General features: G+C 44.8%; 1 protein-coding gene across 1 annotated transcript in view; it reads right to left on the bottom strand.

Annotated features, from left to right (window-relative positions):
• The window catches only part of GABBR2 (gamma-aminobutyric acid type B receptor subunit 2), a gene marked incomplete at both ends in the record, with an annotated part of 366,596 nt that overhangs the window by 167,805 nt on the left and 186,370 nt on the right, over positions 1–12,421 (bottom strand). The window contains one exon of the mRNA XM_082842255.1: positions 1,143–1,208. Coding sequence (XP_082698381.1) covers positions 1,143–1,208 — 66 coding nt within the window. The remainder of the gene's footprint in view (positions 1–1,142; positions 1,209–12,421) is intronic.

Genomic DNA, 12,421 nt, shown 5'->3' with positions numbered 1-12,421 from the left:
TGAAAAAAGGTCAAAGAAAACAGAGGCCTGTGGCCCATCACTAGAGACCGCACCTAGAATAACCTCAGTCTAAGAGGAGGAGCTTATTGGGTAGACAATTCATGTAACTAGGCTCTCATTCTGTTGATTTCTCTCCTGACCCTGAGGTGAGGAGGGTGAGCCAGGGCATCAGAATGGAAAGACATAGTCCCTGTGTTAGAACTCTTACATATGCTCAGGTTAGAATATCATGTGGAGAGGGCTTCCCTGGTGACGCAGTGGTTGAGAGTCCACCTGCTGATGCAGCGGACACGGGTTCGTGCCCCGGTCCGGGAAGATCCCACATGCCGCGGAGTGGCTAGGCCTGTGAGCTATGGCCACTGAACCTGCGCGTCCGGAGCCTGTGCTCTGCAATGGGAGAGGCCACAACAGTGAGAGGCCCATGTACCACAAAAAAAAGAAAAAAAAAAGAATATCGTGGAGAAAAGAGGATTTGATTGGGAATCAGGTGAATGGGGATGGTGCCCTGGTTCTGCCATAAAACAACCCTTGGACAAGCTTCTCCACCTCTCTAGGCTTCTAGCTCCTTATCTGTAACAAGGGTACAATAGTAGGGTACAATAAAGCAATGGTAACAATAGTAGCTTCACATAGTTATTGGAAAGATTAAGTGAGATAAGGTTTAAGAATATACTTTGTCACCTATCACACACCAGACAATTAAAAGGATTCAGTGGTAGATACTGAACAGTTGACGGTCTGTGCTAAACCTGAGTCTCTGAGCCCTGCTTACAGGGCAGGAAGGGGTCTGAGGCCTCCCGGTCTCGCCCTGGAATCTGGTGTCTCCCTCTGTGTGGTGCACACAGCACTGCTCCATTAAGCAAGGCTGGGTGGAGGAGACTTAAAACTAGCTGGCAGCGCTGAAGCAATGGTAAGACAGTGGGTTTGGTAAACTGAGGTTCCTGGTTCCTCCTACAACTGCACTGTTCTGAGTCCTGGGGTTTTAGCTCCACGGAAAGATGAAAGAGCAGTGAGAATAACACTTCTGCTTCTAACACCCCAGACTCCGGTCCACTCAAGGACCAGGCAGTGACACTGAGTGCAAGAAAACGCTTCATGAACCTCCCCAAAGACAGCCATGACACAACCAAAGTGTTACTTACACAACAGAACACTTTTGCTGCCATATTCTGGTCAAACTGGCCAAGGATGATCCGCACGTCGTTGCCCTGTGGACAGAAGGACACGATGTGAAGGTGAGCGTGTGATCGGCACAGCCCAGAGGGCTCGAGGCAGCGGGCAGGGATCATTCACATGCCCCAGGCTCCCTGAGGGGGTGGGCAGGGCAAAACCTCACCCCCCAGCCCAGCCGAGCCTGGATCTATGGCTCTCTCTGGGCCCAGCTTTCCCTCAGCTACTGCTGTTGGCCCTGCGTGGTCTCGTGGGTAAACCCTGGGGCTGGAGGCTAAAGGCTCTGAGGAGCCTCATTGTCTCCCCTGCTCTCCTCCAACAAGGGCAGGCAAACGCTCCGGGGCACTGAGACAGCGCCTGCTCTCCGTCCTCACTCTACACATAGGGAAACTGAGGCCAGAGGAGAGAAAGTAACTTCTAAGGTCCCCAGGGGAGTTGGTAGCAGAAACAGGTTCCCAGCCAACACCCCCTCCCCCTCTAGTATTCTAGACTTTTCCACCTTTCTCGAGTCCACAGAGCTTCCCAATTAAGAAGTTTCAGAGTCTCTTTGAGTTCTCAGCTTTGTTCAAATCTCAGCTCCACTTGGGTGGCCTCAAGTGGCTCCTTTTCCCATCTTAGCCTCAATTTCCTCATCTGCAAAATGCAGATAATGGCAGTACTTAGAGGGCTGCTGAGAGGACTAAATGAGATAATCCTCATAGAGTGCTTAACATAGTTCCTGGCACAGAGTAAACACCCAGCTAGAATTAGTGTCTTATAACCTTCTCCCAACCTATTCTTCTCCCTTTATTTCAAAGGAAAATCTATATTCAAAAGCTCTATAAATGGTTACTTATTATCTTAATATCTCAATATGGTTAATAGGTATATATTGTACCATGGGTCCTATCACTCATTTATTCATTCAACAAACATTTACTGAGTGTCTGCTTGAGGCTCCCTCCTGGGTCAGGGTAAGGGGTTCTCGGTTGCTTTCTAGGGGAAGGGACCCTGCCCTGCCCCCATATAGAACAGGCAGAAGGAGGATGTACAGGTAGCCTCCAGGAAACCAGCCAGGCCCCGGCCCACACGCTTGCTCCATCCCAGTCCTGCCCTCCGCACTGACACTCAGCCCTGCAGGTGATGTTACCTTGCTGCCATTTACCCCATCCTTTCCAGCAAGCCTCAAGGCTCTTTGATGCATAAAGAAGAGAAACATCCCTTTAAAGATCAGTTTTTAGCATCTTTCAAAATTGGAAAGTGCTGACTGGGAGGCCATTTTACTCATCATGTACTTTGGCAAAATAAAAAATACTTGGATTCCAAAATCACCCTTCGTTTGCAAGCAAGAATGGAAAGAAGAAAAAAAATTTTCCTCTGAAAGGACTTTAAAAGATCATTAACAGAGCAGTTGAAGGAAGGCAAGCCTTTGTCATCACCATGGCTGCAATGCTATAGAAAGTTCTAAGCTGCTTCTGTTCTGTGGCCATACTCCCGGGCACACTCCAGGGTTTTTCTGCTTGTTTGTTGAATTTTTTATAGCATTTCTTGCTGCTAACAGTATTCACCTACCCATATCCATCCATCCATCCATCCATCCATCCATCCATCCATCCGTCCATCCAGCAAACATTTATGGAGCATCTACTTTGTGCCAAGCCCTGTGTTGCTAAACACGGTATAGTAGAAACAGCTTACTGGATTTTGGAGTCAGAGAGACCTGGGTTCACATCCCAGCTCCGGCACTGACCAGCTACATGACCCTGGGTCTTAATGTCCTGGAGCCTCAATCTCCTCACCTCTGAAATGGGGATAATATTCCCTGCCTGACCCAGTGGTTGTAGGATTCATGGTAATGAAACCCACCCACTGGCTTCCATGGTGCTCTCTCCTGGCTCCCTCCTGCCTCCTGGTCATTCCTGCTCAGACTCTCAATCAGCTCCTCGTCTTTCTGCCCATCCCTAATGCTGGTGTTCCATACAGTTCTGCCCTCATCACTCTCCCTGGGCAATCTCATTCATGACCCCAGCCACAACTCCCCTCTGAGCATTGTGGACTCCCAAGTCTCTCTCCCCAGCCCAGACTTTTCTCCAGTTGCCCCCTGGACACCTCCACTTGGATTCTCTCAACATGCCCCAAGTTGAACTCATCATCATTCCCAACATGCCTACTTCCTCCTCCTGTATTGTCCATCTCTAGAACAGAGTTGTCAACCTCCTACTCCCTAAGATCATAAACTTGGGAGCCATTCTAGATTCACTCCTCTCCTCATCTTAGCCATAACCATGGCCTGTTGGTTCTGTCTGCTCACTGGCTTCCTGAATCGCCCCCATGTCTCCAGCCCCATTGCCCTGGGTTTAGCCACCATCACTCCCTACGTGGTGAACCACTACAGCCTCCCAGCTGGATCCCTGCCTTTAGTCCTGCTCCATCCACCCAGTCTCCAGAAAGCACACAAGGGGATCATTCCAAGATTGAAATTTGATTATGTAAAATCTTTCCATGGCTCCTGGAGCTTTACAGATCAACCTCTGAGCTCCTTGGAACATTCCAAATTTTTTACCAACTCACTCCTGCTCATTTCTCTAATCACATTTTTTGCTACTCCTCCACAGCAGGGAGAATGAACTACCTGCAGTTCTCTTAAATGGTCTGCCATTCACTCCTTCATTCATTCACTCATTCATTCATTCACTTTCTCACTCTGTCCCCTTTCTTTCTTTCTACAAGTTCATTCATCCAGAATGCCATTCCCTCCCACCCTACACGCTCTGCCTGGACAGCTGCTACTCCCCCTTCCTGCCTTAGCTCAGGCATTCCTACTCTGAGAAACCATCTCTGTCCCATTAGGCTTGGTGGTCATTTGCTCCTCTGTGGGCCCAGAGCACTCTGTGCTTCCCTCTATCATGGCCTGAGTCTACTTGTTTGTTTTCCCCATTGGACTGAGGATAACTTGATCCATCTCTGGGTCTCCAGCTCCCAGAACAAGGCATGACACATATATCAATAAATAGGTATTAAATGTGTGATTAAGTGAATGAATGCTGTGTGAAGCACAAGCACAATGCCTGGCCCACACTGGCTATTCAATATCTGCTGGTTATTATCATCAACTGCACTAATATCCTGCTAGCCTAGGGCCTAGGTACTGGTTGGGTTCACCATGTTCATTTCTTGAATGGACCGAGGGACTCGCATCTTCATGGTTGACCACCTGCTAACAGATAAATAAACAGGTCTGCCACTTGTGGACCATTTAGTGTCTCTGTTGCCATGACAACCAAGTTGCATTGACTACTTGGTTCTATGCTCCCAAACTTTTAGGACTGGATGGGGGCCCAAGGGATCGCTGATCTTGTTAACCCCTTCCCAGAGAGGCAAAAATCTTTCCCAAATCCAGCAAAGCACCCCAAAACCAGCAATCTTGCCTTGGTGTCCCCTGACCATTAGAGGGTCCTGGAGAAAGAGCCTATCCGGGGCCAGGTTATGCCTGATGCAGGAAGCTATTCACACCCACTCTGACTCTAGACAGTGAGTAAGAAGGGCAAGATGCTGCAAAGCCTGGGAGAAAAGAGGACGAGCCAGCACTCAGTGCAGGTGGAGCCTGGATCCCAGGGTAGGGAGAGGATAATGGGAAATACGACTGGACTGGGATCCTCAGGGGGCCCTTGAGAGCAGCATAAAGAGTTGAAGGTGCTTCTCAAAATGAGATATGTGTACTCCCAGGGCAGAGGAGTTCTCCTGAGAGTATGAAAAGTGCAGATATGCCTGGCTCTTCTTTCTGGAGTAGCAATTTATTGGAAGATTCAGGGGTGAAGGGAAACATTTTGGATCGGGGGAATCTTAAAAGTTTTTAACACACCCACATTCTCACAAAAGTTCCAGAATCACACTTCTCAATGTTGCATAACTTGTATGTTTTCCTTAAAATCCAGAGAGAGGAAAGAGATTTTGTGTTGGCAGTGGACCCTGCTTCTGGCCAAGCCCGCCCACCTCCCTACCAGGGGTATCAGTGCACTCTCCTCTATGGCTGAAAGGGCTTTGGGGCAGTTGAAGGACTGCCAGGGGTAGGGGAGGACAGCCATGACCATCTCTAAGGATGACAGTGCAGAATGGTGCTGTGATGTTAGAGCTGGAACGTGGCAGAGGGCAGGGTCTCAAAAAGCCCTGCCATGGACTCTTGGCTCTGCAGGGGGCCGCCTGGAGTGAAAGTAGATGTCCCGAGATCAGACAAATGACAGCTTCTTCTTAGAGGGCTAGATCTAAGGTAATGGATGGTAGCAGAGACCTATGTTCACACCCTCAACAGGCCACACCCATGGGGGGCAAAAATGGAAGGGAACAGCCATGGGGCAGGAGGCCTGGGGAGGGGTACTCAGTCCAAACCCTGGGTGGATTTCCCTTCCTCTTCCCTGGCCCCTCTCATCTGTTGTCTAGGACCTCTTTGTCTCTGGGGCCCTTAAAGGGAGCTAAAATCTCACATATAAAAAATGACACTTAAGAAGGATGACTCAATTCAAAGCACTACTGTATAAACCCCCACTTTACACGGGATCCTAGCAGAGTCAAAATAAATGACAGCTCCCGAGCTCTTTCTAGCCACTGCCCTAGGAGGTACGTGCTATAATTATGCTCACTCTGGATAGTTTCATGAGCAAACTGAGGCCCAAAGACTTAAGCAACTTTCCTAGGCACAGCAGACACTGTTGGTCCTGCTGGATCCCCTCCTCGGGGCTAGTGCACCCAACCCACCTGCAGCGATGGTGGGCTGCCACCAGCTCCCTCCCTTCTCTGGAGAACTTCCCTCAGCCAAGGGGAGCTTCCTGGCCCTAGAAGGCCATGTTGTGCCCCACATCCCATAGCACCCAGTGACTGACTCACATGGGTAGAAAACTCCAGCCCCCTTGCTGAAAGGTGGGACCAGCTCTGTGGTGCAGACTGTGCTCCAGAGATCCGATGAGGCCAGGTTAAACCCATCTCCAGCCAAAAGGCATTCTGGCCTAGCTCCCCTCTTGCCTTATCCTGCTTCTCTCCCCTTCTCCTGAGCCCACTCTCAATAAATCTCTTTCACAAGAATCCCAGGCTCTGTTTCTAGGGAGTTCAACCTAAGACACCAGGTCACAGGGATAAGAAGTGGTGACTCTGGCCTCGACCCAATGTGGGTCTGGCCCCAGAGCCCAAGCATTTGACCACTCACTCCTATATATTACCTCCCACGCTGAGAAGGCCAACCCCACCAGGCCTGGGCTGCTGGGGCTCAGTACTGAGTCTGCAGCAATGACTCATGGAGAAAAGTCCTATGGATTTTGAGGTCAAAGGACCTGAGCAGCAAGTGTAACCCTGAGACATTAAGACAGCTGATGTGCATTTAAAAGAGCAGGAAAGCAGAAGGCAACCCATCTTGCTTCCCTGTGACAGCAGTGTGGGGTCCTGCTAGAAGATCAAGGTTGACCCTGACACTGACCTCCTGCCATCTCTGCATCTGTCTCAGCCTACGTTTAATAGCTTCCTGGTTTCCTACAGACGCACACTACCCCACTACCCCACTGGGCTGCTGAAAAATCAAATGAAACCATGTTCAATGTTGTAGAAAGGGGTAAGGTGCAATGAGCCCAAAGGTGGCTGAGCTATTAGAGGCCGGCCATGATGCAGGCTGGGAGGTGCCCCTGACCTGGAGCAGTGGGCACTGGTGAAGTGGTGAGAAGCCCAGGCCTGCTCCGACTCCCCCACTTTGGTCGTGAGACCTGGGGTAAGCCTGAGAGGGTTAGCAAAGATGTTTTCCAAAGTCCCTCTTGGCTCTGACAGACTGATTCCACACCCAGAATGAGTATTCTCTTTTATTTAGCTAAAATTAGTCTTTCTTAGACTTTTTTTTCTTCTTCTCCAGAAGTGTCCCTAAAAGCAGAGAAGCAGGAGACATATACTCTTAAGGACGGGAGTGAAAAACAGTACAGCCCATAGCAGCCCACTGGCAAAGCATGGCATTTCTTTAAAGTTTATTATTTTATCTTGAAAATTCATGTATATTTAGCCTTCCAATAACATATCTATGTTTATCTTAAGATAAAAATAATGCTTTTTCTTCCCATGTCTCTGAGCAAAACTGGCCTGCTGGGAAGATGCACTACATTTATCCTGTAGCTTTGCATCCCCTTGGGGTGCTGGTATGAACCTCAGGTTCAGGCAGTCAGGCTGGATTCCTGGCCCGTGGGGGGGCAGGTAATTCCCACTAGGACTTTCCCATGAAGCAAAGTGGGGAACAGTTCCCCTCAAGACCTATCTTTGTGGTCTTCCTATAATAGAATAATGGCTCCCCAAAGATGTCCATGTTCTAATCCCTGGAACCTGTGAATATGCTGTGTGACATAGCAAGGGGGAATTAACATTGCAGATGGAATTAAGGTTGCTAATCAGCTGACTTATAAAATAGGGAGATTTTCCTGGAGTCTGAATCCTGAATGATGGCTTGGGGGCTGCTCCACAGAAGGCCAATAAAGCAACTGAAATTGACAGGGACAGAGTAAAGGGACAAAGCAAATGATTAAATAGTTAATCCCACTAAGGGATCATAAGTAAAAGAAAAAAGTATGGGGGACCCCTGTAAGTGAATAATCACTCAAGGAAGCAGGCTTGCCTAGCAACAAAACCATGCAATAGAAGCATGAGACATGCCCCAAAACAATAAAACAATGGTGGAATGAGACCCACATCCTGCCCAGGGAGGTCAGTAAGTTAATGACTCCTAGGACATGCTCCTCTGTGCACACTAAAAACAAAAATATAGGCAATGTTGGACCAGAGTCTGGCTTGGCACAGCCATGTGGCTAACAGGGTCTGGGTGCTCCAGACGGTGTCAGGCCTGTGCCTCTGAGGTGGGAGAGCCGAGTTCAGGACACTGGACCACCAGAGACCTCCCGGCTCCACATAATATCAAATGGCAAAAGCTCTCCCAGAGATCTCCATCTCAATGCCAAGACCCAGCTCCACTCAACGACCAGCAAGCTACAGTGCTGGACACCCCATGCCAAACAACTAGCAAGACAGGAACACAACACCACCCAGTAGCAGAGAGGCTGCCTAAAATCATAATAAGGTCACAGACACCCCAAAACACACCACCAGACGTGGTCCTGCCCACCAGAAAGACAAGATCCAGCCTCATCCACTAGAACACAGGCACCAGTCCCCTACACCAGGAAGCCTACACAACCCACTGAACCAACCTTAGCCACTGGGGGCAGACACCAAAAACAAAGGGAACTACGAACCTGCAGCCAGCGAAAAGGAGACCCCAAACACAGTAAGTTAAGCAAAATGAGAAGACAGAGAAACACACAGCAGATGAAACTCTGCAAGACAAAAATCCACAAGACCAAACAAATGAAGAGGAAATAGGCAGTCTACCTGAAAAAGAATTCAGAGTAATGATAGTAAAGATGATCCAAAATTGTGGAAATAGCATGGAGAAAATACAAGAAATGTTTAACAAGGAGCTAGAAGAACTAAAGAGCAAACAAACAATGATAACAACACAATAAATGAAATTAAAAATTCTCTAAAAGAAATCAATAGCAGAATAACTGAGGCAGAAGAACGGATAAGTGACCTGGAAGATAAAATAGTGGAAATAACTACCGCAGAGCTGAATAAAGAAAAAAGAATGAAAAGAATTGAGGACAGTTTCAGAGACGTCTGGGACAACATTAAATGCACCAACATTAGAATTATAGGGGTCCCAGAAGGAGAAGAGAAAAAGAAAGGGACTGAGAAAATATCTGAAGACATTATACTTGAAAACTTCCCTAATATGGGAAAGGAAATAGTCAAGTCCAGGAAGCACAGAGAGTCCCTACAGGATAAAACAAGGAGAAACACACCAAGACACATATTAATCAAACTATCAAAAATTAAATACAAAGAAAAAATATTAAAAGCAACAAGGGAAAAACAATAAATAACATACAAGGGAATCCCCATAAGGTGAACAGCTGATCTTTCAGCAGAAACTTTGCAAGCCAGAAGGGAGTGGCAGGTCATATTTAAACTGATGAAGGGGAAAAATCTACAACCAAGATTACTCTACCCAGCAAGGATCTCATTCAGATTCAACGGAGAAATTAAAACCTTTACAGACAAGCAAAAGCTAAGAGAATTCAGCACCACCAAACCAGCTTTACAAATGCTAAAGGAACTTCTCTAGGCAGGAAACACAGGAGAAGGAAAAGACCTACAATAACAAACCCAAAACAATTAAGAAAATGGTAACAGGAACATACATATCAATAACTACCTTAAATGTAAATGGATTAAATGCTCCAACCAAAAGACATAGACTGGCGGAATGGATACAAAAACATGACCTGTATTTATGCTGCCTACAAGAGACCCACTTCAGACCTAGGGACACATACAGACTAAAAGTGAGGAGATGGAAAATGATATTCTATGGAAATGAAATCAAAACAATGCTGGAGTAGCAATTCTCATATCAGACAAAATAGACTTTAAAATAAAGACGATTACAAGAGACAAAGAAGGACACTACATAATGATCAAGGGATCAATCCAAGAAGAAGATAACAATTGTAAATATTTAGGCACCCAACATAGGAGCACCTAATACATAAGGCAAATGCTAACAGCCATAAAAGAGGAAATCGACAGTAACACAATCACAGTAGGGGACTTTCACAACCCACTTTCACCAATGGACAGATCATCCAAAATGAAAATAAATAAGGAAACACAAGCTTTAAATGATACATTAAATAAGATGGACTTAATTGATATTTATAGGACATTCCATCCAAAACCAACAGAATACACCCTCTTCTCAAGTGCTCACAGAACATTCTCCAGGATAGATCATATCTTGGGACACAAATCAAGCCTTGGTAAATTTAAGAAAATTGAAATCATAACACATATCTTTTGCAACCACAACCCTATGAGGCTAGATATCAATTACAGAAAAAAATCTGTAAAAAATACAAACACATGGAGGCTAAACAACACACTACTAAATAACCAAGAGACCACTGAAGAAATCAAAGAGGAAATCAAAAAATACCTAGAAACAAATGACAATGAAAACACAATGACCCAAAACCTATGGGATGCAGCAAAAGCAGTTCTAACAGGGAAGTTTATAGCAATACAATCCTACCTCAAGAAACAAGAAACATCTCAAATAAACAACCTAAACTTACACCTAAAACAATTAGAGAAAGAAGAACAAAAAAACCCCAAACTTAGCAGAAGGAAAGAAAGCATAAAGATCAGATCAGAAATAAATGAAAAAGAAATGAAGGAAACAATAGCTAAGATCAGTAAAACTAAAAGCCGGTTCTTTGATAAGAAAAAAACAATTGATAAACCACTAGGCAGAATCATCAAGAAAAAAAGGGAGAAGACTCAAATCTATAGAATTAGAAATGAAAAAGGAAAAGTAACAACTGACACTGCAGAAATACAAAGGATTGTGAGAGATTACTACAAGCAACTATATGCCAAAAAAATGGACAACCTGGAAGAAATGGACAAATTCTTAGAAAAGCACAACCTTCTGAGACTGAACCAGGAAGAAGTAGAAAATATAAATAGACCAATCATAAGCACTGAAATTGAAACTGTGATTAAAAATCTTCCAACAAAGAAAAGCGCAGGACCAGATGGCTTCACAGGCGAATTCTATCAAACATTTAGAGAAGAGCTAACACCTATCCTTCTCAAACTCTTCCAAAATATAGCAGAGGGAGGAACACTCCCAAACTCCTTCTACGAGGCCACCATCACCTTGATACCAAAACCAGACAAGGATGTCACAAAGAAAGAAAACTACAGGCCAATATCACTGATGAACATAGATGCAAAAATCCTCAACAAAATACTAGCAAACAGAATCCAACAGCACATTAAAAAGATCATACACCATGATCAAGTGGGGTTTATTCCAGGAATGCAAGGATTCTTCAATATACGCAAATCTATCAATGTGATAAACCATATTAACAAACTGAAGGAGAAAAACCATATGATCATCTCAATAGATGCAGAGAAAGCTTTTGACAAAATTCAACACCCATTTATGATAAAAACCCTGCAGAAAGTAGGCATAGAGGGAACTTTCCTCAACATAATAAAGGCCATATATGACAAGCCCACAGCAAACATCATCCTCAATGGTGAAAAACTGAAAGCATTTCCACTAAGATCAGGAACAAGACAAGGTTGCCCACTCTCACCACTCTTATTCAACATAGTTTTGGAAGTTTTAGCCACAGCAATCAGAGAAGAAAAGGAAATAAAAGGAATCCAAATCGGAAAAGAAGAAGTAAAGCTGTCACTGTTTGCAGATGACATGATCCTATACATAGAGAACCCTAAAGATGCTACCAGAAAACTACTAGAGCTAATCAATGAATTTGGTAAAGTGGCAGGATACAAAATTAATGCACAGAAATCTCTGGCATTCCTATATACTAATGATGAAAAATCTGAAAGTGAAATCAAGAAAACACTCCCATTTACCATTGCAACAAAAAGAATAAAATATCTAGGAATAAACCTACCTAAGGAGACAAAAGATCTGTATGCAGAAAATTATAAGACACTGATGAAAGAAATTAAAGATGATACAAATAGATGGAGAGATATACCATGTTCTTGGATTGGAAGAATCAACATTGTGAAAATGACTCTACTACCGAAAGCAATCTATAGATTCAATGCAATCCCTATCAAACTACCACTGGCATTTTTCACAGAACTAGAACAAAAAATTTTGCAATTTGTATGGAAACACAAAAGACCCCGAATAGCCAAAGCAATCTTGAGAACGAAAGAAGGAACTGGAGGAATCAGGCTCCCAGACTTCAGACTATACTACAAAGCTACAGTTATCAAGACGGTATGGTACTGGCACAAAAACAGAAAGATAGATCTATGGAACAGGATAGAAAGCCCAGAGATAAACCCATGCACATATGGTCACCTTATTTTTGATAAAGGAGGCAAGAATATACAATGGAGAAAAGACAGCCTCTTCAATAAGTCGTGCTGGGTAAACTGGACAGCTACATGTAAAAGAATGAAATTAGAACACTCCTTAACATCATACAGAAAAATAAACTCAAAATGGGTTAAAGACCTAAATGTAAGGCCAGACACTATAAAACTCTTGGAGGAAAACATAGGCAGAACACTCTATGACATAAATCACAACACGATCCTTTTTGATCCACCTTCTAGAGAAATGGAAATAATAACAAAA

The sequence above is a fragment of the Leucopleurus acutus genome (assembly GCF_964270905.1).
Source record: "Leucopleurus acutus genome assembly, chromosome: 7".
Taxonomy (NCBI): domain Eukaryota; kingdom Metazoa; phylum Chordata; class Mammalia; order Artiodactyla; family Delphinidae; genus Leucopleurus; species Leucopleurus acutus.
This window is presented reverse-complemented; position numbering and strand designations above follow the sequence as displayed.